This window comes from Pipistrellus kuhlii, unplaced genomic scaffold (genome assembly GCF_014108245.1).
Source record: "Pipistrellus kuhlii isolate mPipKuh1 unplaced genomic scaffold, mPipKuh1.p scaffold_m20_p_5, whole genome shotgun sequence".
In the NCBI taxonomy this organism is placed as follows: Eukaryota; Metazoa; Chordata; class Mammalia; order Chiroptera; family Vespertilionidae; genus Pipistrellus; species Pipistrellus kuhlii.
Genome location: NW_023425551.1, coordinates 69,026,530 through 69,050,734, shown reverse-complemented (window position 1 = coordinate 69,050,734; position 24,205 = coordinate 69,026,530). Strand labels below are relative to the sequence as shown.

At 39.3% G+C, this 24,205-nt stretch overlaps 1 protein-coding gene across 1 annotated transcript in view; it reads right to left on the bottom strand.

The window, feature by feature from the left end:
- OPN5 (opsin 5) overlaps positions 1–20,594 on the bottom strand; it is a 28,507-nt gene extending 7,913 nt beyond the window's left edge. Inside the window, exons 1-4 of the mRNA XM_036415216.2 lie at positions 20,456–20,594; positions 16,495–16,614; positions 11,976–12,146; positions 8,383–8,717 (exon numbers count right to left, since the gene is read on the bottom strand). Coding sequence (XP_036271109.1) covers positions 8,383–8,717; positions 11,976–12,146; positions 16,495–16,614; positions 20,456–20,585 — 756 coding nt within the window. The 5' untranslated portion in view covers positions 20,586–20,594. The remainder of the gene's footprint in view (positions 1–8,382; positions 8,718–11,975; positions 12,147–16,494; positions 16,615–20,455) is intronic.
- Between the last annotated feature and the right edge of the window lie 3,611 nt (positions 20,595–24,205).

Sequence of the window (24,205 nt, the reverse complement as noted above, 5' to 3'; positions counted from 1 at the left end):
CACACACACACACACATACACACACACACACACACACACATACACCCATTCTGCAACCTTGTATTAAGATCCTGAGCACAAAAAGATAGATACAGAGACAGTAAAGCAGCAAACTATCAAATCACAGTGGGGAGTATAGGGAGATATAGGGGAGATAAGAGATCAACCATAACACACACAAGAACTTACCTGCTTGCTTGCTTTTCCATTTTATGCAGATTACCCGGGTGAGATTGTATTTGCTTTGGTTGGTGTGAGTTTTGTTTGTAAATTAAATGGAGGCCCCTAGGCTCACACTAAGGGTATATATTTTTTTCAAACCCCCACTAAATAATAACTATACAAATAAAACTTGCTTTAGCAGATGTCTGGGCACTTAACTTAGCACCATTCCTTCTCCTTTTGGTGAGGTTTTTATTTCACAGTATCTTAATGAAAAGCTGTTTTCTGTATTGCTGCCAAAGTCATTGACAAAAAGTAGATTGGCACTTAGTCCACATTTTCCATATTTTCTGCTATCATGGGAGTGTGCAATGAGCAATAGGAAGAACCAAAAACATTTTCATTCTGCCATCCCTTTTAAAAGGGCATAGGAGAATTAAACCACTGTAGTTTTTAAACACAGCAAATAAATCAGTGTGGTTTTTCTGAGATTAGAATAAAGCTAAATACTTTAAAGTGAATGACTAGAAAGCAGGTTTAAAGCAAAAAGAGCTAAGGAACCCTGGATTTAAAAGCTATTAAAGAATGTTACTTAGGTTTTTGAAGTGAATACGAAGTAAAAATGAGGAATGTTCATTATTTTTAACTTTCTCATGCTAAAATACATTACAAAAAATATTAAACATTAAAATATTCAACCTGTTTTAAGATATATTCTACAAAATCTTCCAAAACTTTCATGTAGCACTCAGTTTTCCCAAAACTTTCTACTCAGTTTTCTATTCAAGATGTTTAATCATTTCTGCAGTCTGTTCTTTGCCCTCCTCATTTTTAAATGTGTCCTCGTTACTGTTTTCCAGAATTTTTCCTCCCAGATATCATTAAACCCATTATAACATGGGCGCCTGTACCTGTCTGCTTGCTCTATGTTGTTTAGTTTTAATTGCCGCACTTTTATCACTGCTTTTTGGTTCACGGGGAAAGCAGGAAAACTTTAAATTTTTAAATTGGGCAATTTTTGTGGGAGGGAAAAAAAATCACAGAATATGTGTTTAGCTTCTACAAAAGAACCACATCTGCAGGCCAGTTCCTTTCAAAACCACCTTGCTGCAGAGACCAAGGGATATCATTGCTTTTCAGCTCCAGTGCAGGCTGGCATCAAGTGTCATGGAACTAATATTGCCCATATGGATCAAGTCCAATGAATTAACCAATTAAAACAGTAGGACTTAAAGTAAATTGTCCAATTATAGGGTTTGATGTTGGACACAACACACCTGAACCATCCAGCACACATTTCCAAGGCAAGGGTCCTATAATTGACAGGAGCATAGAAATAATAAGATTTGATTTTGATTTTTTTTTTTACTTGGGTCTAGCTAGCAATTTTATGGATTTGCTCCCAATTTGAGGAGGGAAATGATATTAAAAGATAGTAATGCAGTAGTAGATGGCAGTTATAAGACTCCAGCCTTGAGTGATACTTGTCATTGAGTGATACTTCCAATGGTACTGAGGAAGGCAGAGAACTTGACATCATGATCTCCCTCCTTTTGCCCCTAGACCTCTTATCTCTAGAAAAGCAAAGGTGGTGATATTAACCTTTCACATCACCTTTAAGAAATTAACTAATTCAGCAACTTTAAGAATATCTAGTTTGAGTTTCTACTTTCCTTCTATGTTATCAGCAGAATGACAACTAGAGCTAACTGTCCAAAACCCTCCTTTAAACACTTTTCTAGAAAAAAAGCTCTTGAGAGCTTTGGTGAGTCTGCCATATGTCAGCCCTGGTTGTGATCCAAGTAGAGAACATCAATTCATACTAAAAAAAGAAAAAAAAAAAGAAAAAAAAAATAAGAAGCAGAAGAATTCTACACTTCCCAGTTGCAGTTTTCTCAAATCTTAAAATACCACTACTCTATAAACAAGCGGAAGCTTGTTGAGAAGAGAGGGTGTAATTAGGTCATGTCACTCCATGCATCTGTGTTTTAGAGTTTTTATCTAAAACTGAACACAATATTCCCCAATGAGGTCATGGTTGGCATAGGGAACAGAAAATACCTATACATATAAAAGTGTAATATGCAAATCAGCCAGAGGGCAGAACAACCAGTCACTATGAAGTGCACTGACCACCAGGAAGCAGATACTCAATGCAGGAGCTACCCCCAACCCACAGGCATTGCCCAATCAGGGCTTGCCAACCAATCTCTCAGTTCTTCCCCCCAGCCAGCAGACTCCAATCTCCCAATGGGAACAGGGAACTGGAGGTGGGTGGTGGGGGCAGTGGGGCTGGTTGCCAGCAGCCTGGGAAGATGGCCCTGATCACAGGCCAGGCCTAGGGGCCATACCTGTGCATGAGTTCCATGCTTCAAGCCTCTAGTACATTTATAAGTATCTGGTTCAATAAGACAAGGGAAAGTTCATTTCGTTACAGATGAACCAAGATGGGTAAACACTCAGGCACTCAGGTAGGGAGGCCAGGTGGTTTTAGAAATAAGAGACCACAGATTTTTTTTTTAATCCTCACCTGAGGATAATTTTCCATCAATTTTTAGAGAAAGTGGAAGAGTGAGGGAAAGATAGAGAGAAATATCAATGTGAGAGAAACACATTGGTTGCCTCTTGCCTGCACCCCAACTAGGACTTGGGCCAGGGAGGAGCCTGCAATCAAGGTACATGCCCAGACCTGAATCAAATCTAGGACCCTTTGGTCCACAGGCATCATGATGCTCTACCCATTGAGCCAAACTGGCACCACAGACCTTTAAATAATCCAACCAATCCAGCCATTTTCATAGAATCCCAGAGTTGTATTTATTTAGTTTTTAATATATTTTTTTGATTTCAGAAAAGAAGAGAGAAACATCAATGATGAGAGAGAATCATTGATCGGCTACATTCTGCACACCTACCACTGGGGATGAAGCCTGAAACCTGGGCATGTGCCTTGTCTGGGAATTGAACCATCCTGGTTCATAGGTTGATGCTCAATCATTGAGCCATGCCTGCAGAGCAAATCTCTGAGTTTTAGAAGATAACTTAGTTTCACTTAATCCCCCTCCCCTAGCTTTTTATTCATAGATGAGAAAACTAAAGTTCAGAGAGGGAAGGAGGGAGGAGCCCACTTCCCAAGCCTAAAACCTGGGGTGGAGGCTTTAGGCTTGGACAGGGGCTGAGCCTTGGAACAGAGGAAGGGGGGGAAAAATCAATGAAAACATATCCTCAGGTGGGAATAAAAAGAAAAATAAAGAAAGAAATGTCATATCCTATGAAAGATACATCTTGAAAATGCCTAAAGAAAGTTCCCATTTTTCATGGTGAAGGGACTGGAGTCCATGTTGATGAAAATACCTTGGCGGCTGTGGTGACTGGCAATGGCTGTAATAGCGGGGTGATGGGGTTGGCGCCTTCCCCTGATCAGACTGGTGCTTAGGTCTGCTCACAACAGGGAGCAGGCCTAAACCATCAGTAGGACATCCCTTTAGGGCTTCCAGTATATGAGGGGAGCAGGCTGGGCTGAGAGACCTCTCCCCAGTGGACGAATTTCCTGCACTGGGCCCTTAGTATTATAATAAGAAGATGAGTTCAATCAGGGGATATTTCTCTGGGAAGTGACATTTAAGTTAAGAAGAAACAGATAAAATAAGTTAATTAATTAGGTGAAAAAATGAAGCAGTGCAGTCAGCCTTATTACAGACTACCCTTAGAATTCACATGGGGTTCCCTAAATCCAAATCATCAATGACAAATAACACTTGATGAACAACAAAGGAGAGAAATCCTTTGAGGGAAGCAGACATTTATGTTCATGAATTTAAAAAAATCATTTACAATCATGGTGAAAAAACAAAGCAAAACAAAACACCTCCTCAGGAATAAAAGGGAAAGAGGGTCTGAAGCCAGGGGTCAAGGGACTGCTTAAAACTCATCAAACATAATTAGGCTAACTTCATTTATGCAATTACGTATTCATTACAGCAATCTTGATTAAGCATCTAGGAGGCACCAGGCTGTGGAGGGCAGCAGCAAACAGTGCTTGCCCTCACCTACTACTGTCTTTCAAAAAAGAGCAACAAACATGAGATTCAGTAACATAAACATGCCAAGTGCTCTGATGCCCTACAGAGGGGCTTGCACTAGGCAGGGACTTTAGAGAAAATAGGAAAATTAAGAAAAAGCTGAGTACCCACAGGATCTAGAAACTAACTATAGATCTGGGACACTATAGCTGATCTACGTCTGTTAAATGAATACATACGAAGTACTACTAGACTTTGCCTACTAAATCTGGAAAAAATTCATCTATGCTTCTGGCATCCCCTTCCTGTGACTCCACCACGTCCCTCTGTAAAGAAGCAGCAAGAGCCTCCTTCATTGCCTTGTGTGAAGGTTTTTAAAAGCCAAAATATCCAGAGATGTAAAACATTCATTTCTCCGCATCTGAGTTTTATAAAAGAAACTGGAAATTTACGAGAGAGAAAATACATCAGAGAAGAGGGTTTTGAGTGGGATTAAAATGACTTTGAGTATCCGCAGCCAGAGACTTGAAGGACTCGGGGCATTAGGCTTATTATGTGAGCAATTTAAGGGATGCATGTGCTGTAGGAGCCAGTTTTCCCACTGCAGCCTGAGTGAAGAGCCTATAGCCAGAAGGCAAGGGAGGGCATCGGAGGAGCTGGTAGCTGACCTAGAGAAACTATTCCTAAGCTACTCCACTGAGAAAGCATGGGGTGGGGAGGGGGAGAGAAGGAGGGACAGGGATGGGGGTCTGGGAGCAATAGAGCCTCAACGCTTTGGGGATAGAAGAGCAGAAAACAGATGGCTCACTTTTCAGGGTCTTAACCAAGCTCCTAACATTTGCAGTCCAAAGATGGGGAAGTAGCTGGAATTGTTGATGAATCTAAAGAGGCTTTATAGTTGGGACAAGAAGGATGCAAAGTGACCCATGACAAGTGATGACTGAGACCAGAGGGAACCTTAAATATCTCAGCAATGCCAGGATCAATAAACAACCAGCAGATTAGGAGCCCCCACCCATTGGCACCATGGAATTATAAAGAAGTCCTTACTAGTAGAACGTAGCCGCAAGAAGAGGACAAAGAATCTTGATTCAACTGTATTTATCCTGATCATTTAACATTGTTTTACAAGGTCAAATGAAGACCTAAAAGTGAGGTTAGGCTGAGTCATAGACATAGATATGAAGAGAGAATGTTTTTCCTTTTGGTTTCTTTATGATTATTATTATTTTATTTTACTTTGCACTCCTCTGCAATGTCTGTAGTCTGTGAAATTTCAGGTTGCTACAAAAGCCTAGCAAAACCACCTTTTAAAATAAATTAGAGGGAAGCTACAATGTGGAGAAAGGGTTATAAATAAAACATCAATTTTTAAGTTGACAAAGCCAGACTGGCAAAACGCAGGCCCAGGTAATAACCCATCTAGAAATAATTAGAGTACACAAAAAAGTAAATGATTTTGATCACAGAATCCTCGGAGGTGGCCTTTAAGTCATAAGCTTTTAGACCAGGCTGTTCTGAATATCAGAAGCTCCAAGCAAACATGTGAATTGCCAATCCTGAGAGGTAGCTAAATGGAGGAAAAAGACTCAGCAGGAGGCCTTTTTTTCCTATTTATTTTCACTCAGTATAGAAATCAAGGTCAAAATTAATAGTGATTTAAAATAGTTTTAATTTAGTACAGAATATGCCACAATAGAAAATTGTGTTCATTGTTCACTGTGGGTTCACTCTTGACTTAAGGTTTTTGCACAAGTGTGAATAATTAAAAACATATATTTAGGTTATTTAAATATACATTTTGTAAATGAAATATAGAAATATATATACTATAATATCATTCAGTATATATGGTAGAAAATATACATAAAATAAAATCATGCACATATATACCTACACTTTTCATTTAACATGTGCTTGATTAATCTGGTCTGGGTGAGCCTGTTTAATCTATACAGTCTAGACAAGGAGAATGATAATAAATCAATTTAAATGGTGTGTGCTGAGCTTCGCCTCATATGGATAATGAGCTGCAGAAATTAGCAACTCTCTAAGAATACACAACAAAAACAAAACTCTGGCATATTCATAGTTGTGAGTGGGTCAAGTCAAGCAATAAGACAAATAGGAAAGATAACTGACTTGATGATTAACAGACTTGAAAAACTAGAGAAGAACCTCATGGATATGAGGACCCAGACTCACTAGGCAAGATCAGCAAAATGTCTCAAGGCCAATGACACTGGGGGATGGAAGAAGACAAAGTCACATGACATCTCAGCACCCTCACAATATGTCAAACTACAAGGCTTACAGGTCAACTGAAATCTACAGCAGTGTGATAGACATCACGTTGTTTCCCATCAGTGACCAGAAAGGAACACTATCACTGTTGCATTCATCCAGTTTCTAAAACAGTGCTTGATATAGAATAGAATTTGGATTAAGTGTAACCCACATTTAACTTGGAGTTATTTTTTAGAGCTAGGAGCTCAAGGAAGAGCTGGGGGGAAAAATTAATTTGTGATCCTTCATTTTATGAAAAAAAAATTTCTTACTTTGTAGCCAGTTATAAGAGAGAAGTAGATTATGATTCCCAATTCTGCATTTTTGTTCATGAAGAGCTGCTCTGTATTTAAGTTATTGGTATAAACTGGGAATGATGAAAAGTTCTGTCAAATTTCCTCCTGCCTAGCAAGTGGAGTTTAAGAAGCAAAAGTCAAGTAGAACAAACTGATGGTAGCCAGAGGGAAGTAAAGTGAGGAATGGGTACAAAAGGAATAGGAGAAGAAAAGGTACAAACCTCCAGTTATAAAAAACATAATAATAATAATAATAATAATAATAATAAGTCATAGGAATGTAATGTATAGTATAGGAGAATCAGTCAATATTATCATAATAAATTTGTATGGTGACAGTTACAAGACTATTTTAGTGATCTCATAAGGAATATAAATATTGCATCACTGGGTTATACATCTAATATTAGATGTCTACTGTATTTTAATTTTTTTTAAAAGAATATTTACCTCAACTGTGCAACCAAGAGATCTTAGACCAATTAGAAGTCAGCAATTTGGAGAGAAGAATGACTAAGAGGAGGGCCCTGACTTATTAGGAAGCTATCTCCAGTCAAGAAGGAACTAGTAAGGTCCCTGAGATCTTGGTCCTTAAATAGGCGGTGATGACACCTGAAGGTGGGCTATCATCAACATGCGTTACTGGGTTACCAGAAGGAATTACTAGAACTTCCATCTACCTTTACTTTTATCTTTAAAAGAGAAGATGGAAAGTCCAGTGTACTAATATTAATTACACAGCTTGATATTATCTGTATGTCATTTATTGTGATAGTCTGAGCTGAAAGTATTTTCCACATAAGGATGAGATTTGATGATAGTGTAAAAAGAAAGTCAAAGTTACAGTTAATTTAACATCTTTTATGCACCAAATGACAGTACAACATGCTTTATCTCATTAAATCTTCATTATAACCCAATGCCATAGATTATACTCATGAAGAAATAGAGATTTAAAGGTGCTTAGCTTTGGGTCACAAACCAGGCAAGCATTGGTGATAAAATTTAAACCCTAGTTTGTTTTCAAATTTTCTGCCCTTTTCCTTATGTTACAATATTTAAATTGCTGCCAACTCTGAAAACTAGCATTTACCAGGGGACCCAAACCTGCAGAAATTGCTCCTGTGTTAAGTTTCCATAGAAAAGCAGATGTGGTAAGTTCTTACTCTATAAACAAAGTGTGAGAACAGAATGTCCCCAATCATGTCCCTAATCAAAGTCCATATAAAACACTAAATTCTGTGAGGTATTTTTTAATTTATAAAAGTTATTATTCTTATGCTAAAATAATTTATAAGAACCAGTAATATTCTCTTTAATAGAGAGAATAAGTCTTCAGTAGATCCACGGTATAATTTTGGTAAATATTAGAATTAGTGTGTGTGTGTGTGTGTGTGTGTGTGTGTGTGTGTGTGTGTGTATGTGCATAAAAGAGAGCGAGAGACAGAGACAGAGAAAAGATATACCACAAGGTTTAGAAAAATAATAACCAAGTTCAGAAGGCCATAAACAGTAGAGATTCTAAGACCTCCTAGTTTCCAACATTCCCTATCCTTGTTGCTTTTTGAAGTTTTAAGTGATTAAAAAACACCTCCATAAATGGTTACTGCAGTTACCTTGGTCAGTTTCATTTCCAGCATGTGGCTGCCATGGATCCGACTGTCAAAATGAGCTACTTTTTTGGAGGAGGACTTAACCTTGGCAATGATCTTCACGTAGGAGAACACAATCACAGCCGTTGGGAGTAAGAGGCAGAAGAAGAGGATGTTCAGGATGAAAATCTGACCCCCTACTGTGGCCTGGGCCAGCCACCAGTCCAGGGTGCAGGAGGTTCCGAAGGGCTCTGGTACGTAGTCCCCCAGACCTACCAAGGGCATGGTGGTCCAGAAGGAAGCATAGGCCCAGATGAATGCCAGGCAGATGTAGGTGTGCTTCCTTTTCAGCCAAACCCCTGGAGGGGGAAGAAAACCATTACCAAGATAGCATCTGCCCTCCACCCAAATACCTCCCCTGGACATGTCAAATTCCACATCCAAAGAGTTATTCCATTAGCTTCTGGGAGAAGTGGTCAGATAACTGAAGCCTGAGGGAGAGCGGAGGGAAGGGAGAAAAGTTCCAGAGCTGGACCTTTTTCTAAGAGAATAAAATTGGAAGTGATTTCACAGGGATGGTTTGCTCTAGACATCTGGGAGCCTTTGGAGAGGGACATGACAAAAGCTGGGGACAGAAAAAAAAGATGAGAGGATGCTGAAGACAGTGAGGATCTTGGGAAAGCATCCAGAATGAACTTTGAGATCCTATTCAATGCAAGAGGCCAACTGGTAGACTGAACTAAAAAAGGCATGTATTAGTGGGTCATCCAAGGTAGAATCAAATGACAAGACATTGCTTATATCTTTTACATGTGTACTCTTCTCCCTAAAAGCTTTTGTGTCTCTCATGTCACTTATCTTCCTAAAAACTTGTCACATGTGGATTGATGGGCCATTTATCATGGCTGTTTGAGGTGACATTGAAATGGTTGACGCTGCTTGGTGAGAGCAGATTATGAATCTTTCAACATTATGAACACAACAGCCACACTCACACAGCCTTAGGGGAAGAGGGAAGAAATCTAGGTAGACGGTACCACATTCTGCAAAATATTCTGTGAAAATATTTTCAGGAAAATGAAACAAAAGAAAGAAAAAGAAACCATAATGAGCTCCATTTTTCAGCACCAGTTTCTATTAACCAAAAGAGAATTCCAGGAGGAAGAGACAGTGCAATCATCTAGAAGAGCTGTAAGGCACTGGTGGGCATTTCCCAAAGTTCAACACAACCACCACGGGCAGGTTGGCTGCAGTTCATGGGAAATTATTTCCACACCCTGCCTATCACCTCACACCACAGGGCCTTCCTGCCTTGGTCTTACAGTAGCGGGGGAAAATATCAAAATATATTAATTTTTTTAAAAAGAATGATTTCTGAGACATAGACTTAAGGTCTCTCCCTACTTAGTGCCCTGTGAGGTTTGGGAAGGCAGCAGTGCCTACTTCTCAATTCTAGTATTTGACCTTCTTCATAGGACCTGTCAATGTTAGTGTTGTTATGAGTCAAATGGAAGAAGTAAGACTATATTGTTTACAGGTTTTGATAAGATGATAAGATTAAGTGAAATAATGCAAAGCCTCTTTTGCAAGCTGTACAGAACAAAAGTAACATACCTTTTTTTTTTCCCTCCTGGGTTTGTCTCATTTAATGCTAACAAGAAATAAACAGATTGTTTATATACTCTATTATCTATATATTTTTTAAGTATATGGCATTTAAAATGTTTTTTGAACCCAACGAGATAGGGATAACAGCTATCTATGTCAGCCCTTGGTTATCCGTTATCATGGATCAAACATGGGCATGGAAAATCCCATATATTTATGGAATGTGCATAGGCATACTTACAAGCATTTATAGTTAGAGTTACTTGGTGAGGTGTTTTATACTTACATTTGAGTATGGTGAAAGGCTGTCAATACAGGAGGGAGTAGATTAGTAGGTTGGTTCTGTGTTGCTCCAGAAGTCAGAACTAGGACCAATGGGTGGAGATTACTGGGAGGCAGTCTTGTCTTAATATAAGGAATAACATTGTAACAATGACAACAGACCAATCAGAGAATGGGCTGCCTTGTGCAGTAGTAAGCTCCCCGTCACTGGTCACTGGAATTATTCAAGAAGAGGCCAAGTGGCTGTCTGTCAGGGATGTCTTAAAACAATTTATCGCATTATCTGGGAGAAAGGTCTACAGTTCCCATAGTAGTTGTGCCCTGCAATCATTCTAAGGATGGAGAAGATCACCTCTTTAATTGACACAAAGCTTATGTTTAAGAAAATATTTAAAAAGCAGAGATATTAAGGCTTCATATACCTCCAATATTCCCAGGAAGTTGAACGTTTTGCCTTCTTGTCTATAATATATATAAATATAATATTATACATACATATATACATATTCACATTTTTCTTTTTTATAGGCTTGATTGGAGTGACATTGGTTACTAAAATCCTATAGGTTTCTGGTATAGAATTCTGTAATACATCATCTATATATTGCATTATGTGTTCACCACCCCAAATCAAGTCTTCTTCCATCACTGATATGATCAAAATAATTTGACTCTGAAGTCTTTTAGAATATATGTAATTATATATTTTATCTTATTGGGAATTTTTATTTAAGCTATTTCTATTGGAAGTTTTAAACTGTTTACAAAAGGGGATGCAATGTTTTTTGTTGTTTTTTTAAAGAATGAGTGCTGGATTGTGAAGATGGTAAATCATGACCCTGCCCTTTTCTGTGCATAATTTCCTTGGATTTGGGGACTGTGGCAAGTCAACTCAACCTTTCCAACCTCAGGCTCCAGACTGTACTCTGTCCCCAAGGTCACAGTCATTCTGATTGGCAGACTGAGGGACAGAGCAGCTGAATCCAGAGGGAGCCAATATTATCCCCTGGTTGCCATTGGTTCTCAATATTGAATGTAAGGGCCCAAATGCTTCTATTGTGGGTTCAATAAGTTTCCAGAACCCAAGAAGTAAAGGTAATAAAAAGTTATTCAACATGTGGGTTAATCTAATCACTAAAAACCAACCAAACAAACAAAAACAAAAATTTTAGCCTCTGAAAACTTGTTTATTGTTGGCCCATCATTCATCTTTCTACCTATCTACCAATACCACAAAAGGGATGTGGAGTGACATTTCTGTGTGTGTCCTTTCCTGTAGACCCAGCTGCCCGGCTCTCTAGCTTAGAGGCAGACCGTTGAATTCCTCATCTCTGCCATCACAGGGAGCCTTGGTGCTTGAGGAGAATCACAAACATCTCATGCAATTACACTTACTGTGTGGGACCAGCTAAGCATCATGGACCTAACATCCTTCCAAAGCATTTTGTTTCCTTTGTCTGCATGGCAAAACATGGGAGAAGCTTTATACAAGGGAAGGATACTTTTAAAAGCAAACACCAGACATTCTTATACCTGTAGTATTGAAAGAAAGCCACATTGATACCAATTTAAACCTTTAAACATATGTTATGTTAAAATAGGTTATAAATACACATACTCCTGAGTATTAATGGGTTTATGAATAATCTTTGTTTATTGCCTATGAGTGAAATTCTGACAAGCCATCTAGCTTTGACTATCAGGGAGTTAGAAACCTTTCTACTTACCGTAAGATAAATAGCAGATTTTCAGGTATCGATCCAGGCTGACAGCAGTCATGGTGATAAGACTTCCACAGCCAAAGAAAAATCCAGCCCATCCATACCAGCGGCAGCCAATCCAGCCGAACACCCAGCGGTGACAGAAGCAAGAGATGATCGTGAACGGTTTGCCTACAACTAGAGCGCCAAGCAGTTTGTGAAGGGAAGTTCCCTCCAGTTAACACTTACCCACCTACCTCAACTCACTATTGAGTTACATCTTAATCAAATGAGAGAGAGCTATTTTAGTAAATGTCAGGTTCAATTTCTTTCTAATCAGGCCCAGATTTCTGGGATTTTAACTCTTTATTCCTTTTTGCTGTCCATTAGTTTAGTTGTTGTTGCTATTTGTTTTCTAGAAAATATTCTTTTACAGGTGGTCCCCACCCAATGATGGTTCAATGTAATGATTTTTTTTTTTTTTACTTTACAATGGTGTGAAAGTGATATGTGCAATAAATAAAGTACATGAGATATTTAACATTTTTATTGTAAAACTAGAGGCCCCATACACAAAATTTGTGCAAGGGGCTAGGCCATCACAGCCTTGGCTTTGTCCAGGAGGTTGTTCAGCCATTTGGTCTAATTAGCATATCACACTTTTATTATTATAGTGCACAAAATTTGTGCAGGGGGGTGTGTGTCCCTCAGCCCAACCTGCACCCTCTCTAATCTGTGACCCATTGGGGGATGTTCAACTTCTGGGCCTAAACAGGCAGTTGGACATCCCTCTCACAATCCTGGACTGCTGGCTCCCAACTGCTCGCCAGCCTGCCTGATTGCCCCTAACCACTTCTGTCTGCCAGCATGATCACCCCCTACCTACTCCCCTGCCAGCCTGATTGATGCCTAACTGCTCTCCTGCCTGCCTGATCATCCCCAACTGTCCTCCCCTGACAGCCTGGTCACCCCTAAATGCTCTCCTCTGCATATTCCCTCTTTATTAGGCAGGATTTCTTCTTTAACATATTGGACAGCCTTAATTGGTTTCGATGAGTGGATGGAGCAATGGCCTGCAGACTCAAGAATCCCAGGCTTGATTCCAGTCAAGGCCATTACCTTGGTTGGGGGCACATACCCAGTGGGGACTGTGCAGAAGGCAGCTGATTGATGTTTCTCTCTCATAAATGTTTCTAGCTCTCTATCCTTTTCCCTTCCTCTCTGTAAAACATTAATAAAATACATATGTAAAAAAAAAAAAACAAAAGAAAACATTTAAGATTCTTCCATGTCTGCCTGGCTGATGTGACTCAGTGGCTGAGAACCCAGGCTGGGCTGGGAGGGGATCTCTGGGTGAGTGCCGGCATAGCTGCAGGCCTGAGACCCCAGGCTGGGGGTGTGGATCCAAACCACTACTTGATGTTGGAGCATTCCCAAGTGGCTTCACTCATAGGCTCCGAATGGTCAGGGAGCATTCTGGGACCACTGCAGCTCAGGGCTTATGGGCCTAGGAGCAACCTGGGTCCAGAGGATGTTCCTGTTGCCTGGGAAACCCAAGCCTCCCTCCTATTCTCTGTGGCCATAGATATTTTGGTTGGTTTTATTTGCATACTCACTATGATTGGCTGGTGGACATGGCTAGCGGGCATGGCTTGTGAGTGTAGCAGAGTGATGGTTAATTTGCATATTACTCTTTTATTATGTAGGTTTAGCTTTATTAGATGATTTTGCCGGCCTGTAGGCTAGTATTAGTGTTCTGAGCATGTTTAAGGTAGGCTGGATGGATTAGGTTAGTGTATCAAATGCATTTTGACCAATATTTTCAGTGTGGGATGGGTTTATCAGGATGAAAACATGTTGCATGTGGAGGAGCATCTATACTTTCATTCCCACCCTGTTCAGTCCTTATACTCAATCACCACCTCCCTGAAGGGAATGTGATCCCAAAGCTCTTCAAACTCTCTACCTGACATATCTATCAAGAATGTTCTGGAACCTTACTGCATGAGGAAAACCCAGCTACCAATATTCAACTGGACATTTACTGCCTGCAAGGGCTAGCGAATAAGATTCACAAATTCAGGTATTAACAAGGAGAGCAGACAAAAAAAAAAACAAAAAAACATTTGTAGTGTAAGATACAATGTAATGGAATGATAGGTACTGATTTGTGCTGTGAAGAAAAATAAAGCAGAGGAAGGGGATAGACAGAAATTGTTGTTTACATAATGAGAAAAGGGAAGACCTCTCTGAGGATATGACATTGAAGGAGATGCCTAAATCAGTGGAAATATCTTGAGGAAAAATATTCTAAGTAGAGGAAATAGCCAATTCAAAGCTTGAGAGCTAAGTGTCTGCAGGTGGGTGCTGAAGGCAACAGAAGACAAGTGAAAGTGACTCACATGGGGTAATTGGTGTCAGTTGTGCCTTCAACCCATTAACAAAAGCTATTTTAAGATTCCTTCTGGAGCTGAGCATTTGATGAACCTTTGCAATGTCACGCAAAATGTTTCTCTCTTCTTTGCTTTGTGGAATGGTAATGAACCCATCTGGTTCTGAATAGCTAAAGGAATTGTTTAGTTTTTTTGTTTGTTTGTTTTTTGCATTGTTTTGACTTATTTTGAATATTAATGTTCAGGACACCAATCCCTAGATAGTCTGATTTAATTTATCTGCACTAAGTTCAGACTTCAATATACTTAAAAAAAAAAAAAAAGAATAAATTCCCCAGGGGATTCTAATACTTATATATGATTGCAAGCCATTGGTACTTAAACAACAAATGCTAGTTGTACAGATGTATAGACACCTGGTCTCTAAGATTTGCTTGCTCAAGGTGCTTATAATGGAATATAATGGAATATAGTTGACTAATACAAAATGTATTAGAAATTGGAAAGGGAAAGTATTAGAAATAGCCCTCAGACCTTGAAAAAATGATCTGAGAACCAGAGGAAGCTATCACATGGAAGAAAATATTTCCCAGGGAATTACTCTAAAGATATATGCAGACTGGTGAGGTGGTTTGTGCAATTCTAGAGCAGAACTGCTTACTTGAGTGTATTTTCAATGTAAATACAAACTGTTTAAGGACATTTGACTCAAGCCTACTCTAATTCAGCCATAAGCATCAGTGGGGTATGATTTAATGATGAAAGATGTCTCTGAAATAGCAAGTTTCACTCTGGAGGAGATGTGTGTCCAGTTTACAGAGTGTACCTCTTCAAGCTCTTTACCTCCAGTACCAACCAGGAAGAAAACCATCTGGGGTCAGCAGGGCTAGTTGACTAGGAAAGCTGTCATGTATGTTGTGACAGCGCCATCGGGTGGCAATAGCAAAAATGGCAGTTATTTTACAGCCTCGAAAATTCCCTGGGGTTCATCTTGGCTATTTTCACAGAGAGGGGCCTGACATGTCATGTTTCCCTTAATGTGTCTGTGTATTTCCTGTAAGAGTTCATGCTACTTAAGTCTGTCCATGCTGAGCAAAATCTTTCCAAATAACCTACACCATCCAACTCTCAGTAAGAGAGCAGCCCCTTACTGCTGTGTGGTAAGTGCCCAGTGGGGGAGGCTTATTATTGGGCCTTGTTTCAGAGACTGGCAGTGGCAGAAATAACCCCAGGTGAAGAGAGAAATGAAATATCAGAAAATATTTTTCAAGGATATGCTTTAGATAGGAAACTTTTAAAAGGATTTTAGCAGAATGAGGAGTGGATGTGTGCTGTTCATACTCCATACCCCCAACTCTAGTGATTGAAGACCCTATGTTCTAAGTAGCAGCAGGCTACAGGCTCCAGAGGCACATTTGAGTGTATCTAGGCCACTTGGGAATTTTACAGATGAAAGGAAAGGGAGGTGCTTTCCCCAAAGTCATTCATATTTACAAAAATGAATTACAGCCAAAGAGAAATTTTATTCCAAATCCTTGATGGGTTACCAGAGGCCAGAGAAGCAGTTTTGAATTTTGGACTCACAGTATATGCATCTGAAAACCTTAATTTTAAATACCCTGATATCCAGGTGACATTCTCAGCCAATTACATGAAAGTTGCTGGGTATGAAAGTTGCTTATTTTAATAGATTTCCATATGGGAATGAAGGGGTTTTAATAGAGCTCAAAACAGCAATCCACAGCCTGCTGGTAAGTTTCTGTTTTCTCAATCAGTGAGCCCTACAACATCTGGAGGTGTCTTGCTTTTCCCTTCTTAACTAACTCTGATTCATAAGGTTTTACCCAGTGCCCAAAGCAAAATCCATATATAGTCAACTCATTATGAGTTGCATTTAGATTAGACTGAGGTATCCTGTATTATTCCAGATAGTGTCCTCAACATCTAACATGCTTGGCACATAGAATGAATGAAGGCTGAAGGAATGATTGTTTTATCCAGACAACACTTTACTGACTTACCACAAAATGTAAACATGACTTGGGAAGAGAGGAGCAAAAGGAGATGGGATGGGGGTGACGTCCAAGCCAGTGACGACTTTAGAATGGGACACAATTCAACCCCCCAAAGTAGAAACAGCATGACTGTGTTACCTGAGATCCCCAGGTCACAGACTGCCAAATTGACAGTCATTATTTCCGCCGGCCTCAGCTTCTTCTTTCGTCTAGAGGACATATAAAGGACATACCCATTTCCAACTGTGGACAGAATCCCTACAAAGAAAAATATAAATCCCCCGTTGTTAAAACTGGGGTTTAGAGTTCACTCAAACACGAAACACTTTTCAGTTTCAAAAACGGACATCATAGGGTTAGAGGGTGGTGAGAGGACTCTACATAAAAATCTAGATTAAGAAGATGAAACAAAAAGCATGAGTGACAGGTGAGGGATGGTTCTCTCCAAAAAAATAGGAACCAGGGATTATAAGACTGAACTTACCCAGAAAAAGGAGCCATAACTTCCCAGTGAGCCTAGGAAGGTGTGGGCATCCTACCAGTCAGTGCTTGTACTGGTCCCCAGAAAAATATTTCCTCAGGCATTTGTATGGAGTATTAACTTTCTAGAACTCCCTCCCTCTGGTAAGATGGGTTAACCTCTTGGCTCTTGGTAAATCCTGAAGATAAAGTGACCCAAGCCAAACTAGCTGCTTTCACTATTGCTGTGGACTCTGAGGGATGCAGGAGAGGCTGAGGCCAGAGGAAGCTGGCATGGCCCCAGCCAGGAAAGGGCATCTCCTAGGGACACGTCCTAGGGCCACAGCCTCCTGAGGACACATGGACATTGGTGTCTGCAGCTGCTACTGGAATAGGTATAGAAGGGAAGTGGGTGACAATTGGTAATACGAGCTCTCCCCTCCCGCCAGAGGGAGAGAAACTGACCCTCAACCACCAACCTACCAACAATGGTATCAACGTGTTCCCACTTGTTTCTTAATATCCTTTCATTTAATGACTAATTGCCTGTGGCATTACAACGAAACTGTTCCAAAGTGCTTACAAACCCAGTTTAAAGCCAAAATGACCCAATCCCTACTGACTTTATTTAAGAAAATAATACACCTACTTCCATAGCTTAACATGTAGAGTAGATTTCTTCAGGAATTCTTGCTTCATAGTGTAGCTGTGTATAAATGAGAATCTTGTACAGCTGCCTTTAGTAGTAAGGAATAAGGAGAGTATTAACAGGAGAAACCCAGAGTTTTCTATTTTTAATTCCTACCTCTCCACTACAATTCATTTGGGAGGCAAGGAGAAAAATGTGCGTTTCAGCTGATGGTATGAAACCACCAGGAACTAGCTGCCCTGTGCTCTTAGGAGGTTCTGATCCCGGGAACAGGGCTGCTTAATGGCCCTTTACACTCTCTTTAGCTATCTTAAGGCAGAAGAGTTAAAAATATAAATGAATATGGAATTCTTGAGCAAACCCACTACAGTGAAACCTACAGCTCATGAAAGGAAATAAGCTAGCAAGTCACATTGGGAAATTAAAATGTGAAAACATGACTTGAAAAATTATAAACAGATGCCATCTACTTAGTATCCAAGGAGATTGAAATAAGCATGCATATGCATTTGAAACACAAAGATCATTTAAATACCCTTTGTCTCTCTCTCTATTTTTTTTTTTTTTTTGAGATTGTTGGTTTTCTTGCTTTTCCTTTCTTAACTACCTCTGATTCATAAGGTTTCACCCAGTGTCCAAAGTATTATCCGTATATAGTCAACTCACTATGAGTTGCATTTAGATTATTCCACAGGCAATCTTAGCTTCAGGGGGGTATCAAGAGAATGCAAACTAATTTTAAGGGAAATCAGGTTAAGAAAATAAAGACTAAAGGGGGAACATTTTTATATGATGAAAATCTTGACTCTATGAATACGAAAATATGTAAACTCTCATATATTGACAGATAAAAAACTAAGTCATAGTAAAAGAGTAAAGGATGGGAATGGTCTGTAGTTTATTTCTCCTCCATTCCAGTTTGATCTCTTCACCTCCCAGTTTTCCCTAAGACTTCCAGTATTTAACAAAGAATGTCATTCTATTCTGGTTCCTTAAAAGGAATCTGGACACATCCTGTAAACCTATCCTAGGAGGGTGTGAAAACCAGGCATAGGACAAAGCCCAAGACCTGAGACTAGGATGAATCCACCTCCCTCCAGCTGCCCCTGAGTAAACTGAATGTTCTAGAACATGTCTTGGCTCTCCCCCCAGCTCCGTAAGTCACTAGATGATCCTTTTGGGGACTCTTTTTGGACTTCTTTTTCCTAGCTCCAACTCCAGGTCTATCAAGTGAGAAATTCTCTGGATTCCTCCACTCACAGCCACTCTACTTGCCTCTTCCCCCTGGACCCCTCCTGTCAGGATGGAAATGGACAGCTCTCCCTCCCTAGTTTGTGTTGCCTGGGGAAATGGGTCAGGTTACGGGTGCTACTTTTTCATTCATTCATTGTAATTAATTGAGACAAATTCAAGTTATATGATGTCATTTTTTCTGTCTTTTCTCATCATTGAAAGTACTTATGCTTAATAAAAATGCCATGTGAGTTTTATTTCCAGATAGATGGTCCCCATGCAGGCAGAGAGTTTGCCCACTTTATTCGCTGCTGTTTTCCAAGTACGGTAACTTAAACTGTGGTGAAGAATGGGCATCCGGTATCTATTTGTGTGTGAAAGGATGTGGAGGCCTATTTATAAAATATAGACTTTAAATCAGTTTCATAATTACTTCTAATAAAGCCAAGGACCCAGGGAATCCCTTTGCAGCAGAATTTATTTGACTTGGGCAGTGACCAGAGAGGAGTCTCCAGACTTTTCTAGTGAGTTTTGCTAATTTCAGGAGTTCAAATAAAATTCTTATCCAGTAATAAATAGATAAGAGAGAGGGAGAGAAAGAGAGAGAAAGTCAGTGAGAAGGAGGGTGGGAGGGAGGGAAAGAGAAAAAGAGAAAGCTTGACCCAACATCTGAAAAGATGAAAGGCAGACACACCTAAAGACATAACCCACCTGTACACTGGTTGCTCAAATCTGAAACAATTTTAAATTTTAGAAAGGCATTATGGTTGAATTCTGAGTGCCTAGACTAGTGCTGCCCAATAGAAATACAATGTGAACCACACATGTAGTTAATTTTTTTTTTCTGATAGTCACATTAAACAAAGTAAAAATAGCACTAAATTAATTTTAAGATTTGCTTATATATCCAAATATTATAGGTAGGACATGTCATTATTTTAAAAAATTATTAACAAGCTATTTTACATTGTTTTTCTGGTACTAAGTCTTCAGTGTCTGGTGTGTGTTTACACTATAGTGTAGGGGTGTCGAACTCAATCAGAGAAGGGGCCAAAATCTAAAATCCAGCCTAAATCGCGGGCCGAATGGTTTACTGAACAGTCATAAACTGTCATTGTGATGGAAACGCAGCGGAGTGCAGTGATGACAGCGCGGTGTGGGCCACATTGCAAGGCCTGGCGGGACGGATTTGGCCCGTGGGCCTTGTGTTTGACACATGTGCTATAGTGCATTCAGTTTGGAAAAGTCACAGCTCAGGTGGGTGCATGGGACCCACGTGGCCAATGCATTGGATGGCACAGTCTGGAAGCCAATGTGAATTGGCCCTGGACTGACTCCCATTTATTACCAAGCCGTCATTTCAATTCTCACCCAAATTACTTTATCATGGTCCATTCTACGCTTATAATATCTTATTATATCGAAGCATTTTTTAGCAAGCAAAAGCACTGTATTTAAATAAAAGCTCATTATTATTCATTTTCTTATTCAGAAGACAATCTTACTACAAAACATTGAATATGAAGTGTAGTCTCAAGGTATTTTTTTTCTTGCTGTAAAATTTTTTAAATCATCAAGGGAGTATTTATTTCTAAGAATAAAGAACATAGAGAATACATTCCATCTTCTGCCTTCCTCCCACTTTTCACCTCTATTCACAATATCCACATGAGTGTTGGGTTTGTGATGCAAAATTGACATATCAGCCCAGGAATTTTCTAGATGCAGCTTTTGCACAGAAAAATTAAGGAAGCTTACCGATTATTATTAAGTAAACTCCAGCCACTAAATCCGCCTCCCAGGAAAGTTTGGAAGCAAAGGGGTCTCCGTCTTGAAGGTAGTGTGGCAGGCCCTGGTTCTGGGGCAGGGCAGTGTGGTTTAGAGCCATGCTGTTCTCAGGCAACTGAGTCTGAAAAGCAAATTGGGAGTGATCTCACAAACCTGAATAAGGCAACTTGAACCAAATCTCATAACCATGCCACTTGTAAAATAAAAATAAAAAGTTCCCAAAGTCATGCTTGGTTGTCTAATTAATAACTGGAGAACATTTTAACATTCTTTTCCATGATCTAAATATGTCAATATTTAATTATTCAGTGTGCTGATTATCCATGCCTACATTATTTCATTTCTTCACCATGCTACCCTCTTTGGGCTACTTCACCCCTAGCTTGGGTGAAGTGATTATGAATTTGAAGGCCAAATCCTGTCTGTCTGTTTTACTGCTCCTTAGCAATTTTTATAAAGGTCTGATCTAAGAGAAGATATTGTATGGAGTTTACAATAGATAGGTAGATAATAGATAAATAGGTAAGTAGGTAGATAGATAGATTCTCCATCAATATTTTAAATATATAGAATATTTTAAAAATTTCCAGATTGTAGGTTATTTTTTTAAATTATAAAAATTGTCCCCCCAAAAAAATCTCAATCATGTTTAGTGTATTTTAAGAGGATGCATAGTTTTGATATTAAGGTATTAAGTACAAAGGAACATAGAAATTTAGCCACATAATTTTAAGAGCTGGATTTTTGAGGGGCCATTTGAAAAGAATTCAATTTTGGTTGTAACTCACATTTCATCCACAGGAAGATTTGGTTTTTAAGTTTCCCAAAGCAGAAAACAACTTCTTTATTTCCCACTGTAATTCTAATTCACTTTCTAAATTTGCTCATTCCAGGATGAAACCTTGAGCAATAAGGAACCCCCCAAAACATAAACCTTTGTAGCGTTTCTACTACATTTTGATTTTCAAAAGTTTACAAAAAATCTTTGATTGGCCTTGTGCAAGCATATATCACACAATAACCCCAATACTAAAAGTTGGAGTGTTGTATTATTCTTGAGATAAAACGTACAGCTGAGCATGTCCTGAGGAGAAATACTAAGGTGGAAGTTTCAACCTGTTTTGAACTTGCTTATTTCAAAACAAACCACTAGATGCCACTGTTCAGCCCCATAGAAAGAGATATGAGGTAGAACCTCTCCCAAGTATAACTTGGATGTTTACCACATAATTGGTGGCATGCTGATTAGCAGATGCCAATCACTTTCTACAAAAGGCACAGCTTAACCACTTGCTAATGGCCCATTTACAGCTGAAATAGGACTTCTTAACCCACTCTTAACCCTCTTGGTGCCAAGTTAGCTGAAACTCCTGACTACTTCCACACACACAGCTTGAGGACAGTCACATGGTTAATGACGATTCAAAATTCTTATTCCTAGGAGTTGTAGAAAGTGAAGCTTCTAAGAGAAACATCTGGCTACCAATCCCACCCCACTGTAAAACCTGCCCCAAGTCCAAGTTTATCTTCAGAACTCATTCCCCATGGTTGACCCTCATTCTCTCCTCACAGCATATTCCTTCTGCCCACTGGCTGTCCAACCCTGTTCTCTACTTTAGATTCACAATCATAAAATGAGGGTTTGAGTCCAGCCATGACACCCACCTTCTAATATGCAGCAGATTATTTCAACTCTCTGGACCACAATCATTCTGTAAAATGGGCATTAACATTTTTACTCACCACTCATGCTTGCTGTAGAAACAATAGGATATTGGATTTGAAAGCACATTGTGAATGGGAATCCTGTCTAGTTATTATGCATGCGCTGGGACACTTGCTTTTCCCAAACTTGCCCATCCATGAAGACTAGCAATTGTATAACAAATTTCCTCAGGTCCTAAGCTATAGAATTATATGCTTGTGTAACAATTACAATATTCATTGAACACCTATATTTAATCCAACTCTATGAGATAGAATAAGAGATATTGTAGCATGCCATCTAGACATAAGGAATATAATTTTCATTTTGGACAGAAACAACTAATAATCAGAAAATAATAACACAAGAATGTAAAATAATAATATGCTGCCTTATTTTGCTTTAGACAATTTTTTAAAGCAATAAAATAATTGTGTTATATATATATAACAAATATTTATGGTTTTAGAAATTAGGTAGATTACGTGCATGTGTGTGTGTGTGTATGTGTGTGTGTGTGTGTGTGTGTGTGTGATGTCTTAATATAAAAAAATTTTCATTTGGGGACTCTTCACTTTTCCCCATACAGTAAAGGCTCATTTTCAACTACATACTTTACAAATGTTGTTCCCCTTACAGGTAGTATCTGTTCCCTTTCTTCCTATGCTATTTATACTCTACTTGACGTTCAGTCCACATCCTTTAGAAGATAAATTTTGCTCCTTCAATAGTTACTTGAGGGAAGAACCCTTCTCTCCACTCCCTAAAATACTCTGAGGGGTACTTATTAGTGCTTCATTTACTTCCTTTTTCCTCGTTTACCTTCACATGCACAGAATAGCTTTTAAAGAAAAAGGGAGGAGGTACCAATGCATAGAAAAAGCATTGGCCCTGCAATTATTTTCATTACTTTATGGCGGTGCTCTTTCGTCCTCTGAGTAGGATTAAAGCAGGATGAAGCAATGTGACCAACACAAGGGTGTTTATAGAACAATGCTAGCTCTACTACCTAAAATAATCAATACAACATACAGCCATGATTGTCTTTGTGCATTTTCCTTTTTCACTGTTGAGTGGACCTGAGTTACCTCACTGTGTAAATGAAAGAAGGTTGTTTATTTTGTTCCCTGTTTTACCGCCTGTGTGTGAAGACTGAGCACATTCTACCTGTCCCATTCTATGCTCTGGGTGCTCAGGATCCTCATCACTGCATGCCCCAGTTCCTGGGACAGCATCCTATAATCAAATACAATGGTTCCCTTCTCTGGCCACGGTGCTAAGTGGTTAGAGTAGTGTATGGGTTCAATTCTTGGTCAATGGCATGTACCTGGGTTTTAGGGTAAATCCCCGGCCCTGGTCAGGGCACATGCAAAAGACAACCAATCAATGTCTCTCTCTCACACTGATGTTTCTCTTTCTCTCTCTCTCTCTCTCTCTCTCTCTCTCTCTCTCTCTCTCTCTCTCTCTCTCGTCTCCCACTCTCTCTAAAAGGCAATTGGAAAAATATTTTCAGGTGAAGATTAACAAAACAAACAAATAAACAAATAGCAATGGTTCTCAACCAGCTGTACATCTGAGTACCTCTGCACTTAGTTTGCTTTTTATGTTACTTGTTAGTTATGTCCTAGTTGTCCTTTAGATTATGTGGTTTGGAGACAATTTTCAGAGACTGTGATAGCTACACCAAGATAATTTCCGGAGGGTCCTGTAGTATGCAGAAGCTGCCAAATTTTGTAACCATGGAAACTTTTCTTTCACAGTATCTCCTTGTACCAGTGCTCAGAGGGAGAGTATACGTGGGGAAATGCTGCTTTTACCGCCTGTGTTTGAAGACTGCATTAAAGATACAGCACTTTAAATAACTTATTTGTGACTGGGAATTGGAAAAGCATATTGCATGTGGAGAGGATAACTTTAAACTGAATGAAGTTTTTGGTTGCTGGAAAAATACTGCATACCACCGGAAGCACTTCTTTGAAAAATCTAATATTTCAGAAAAGATGTTGAGGGCATTG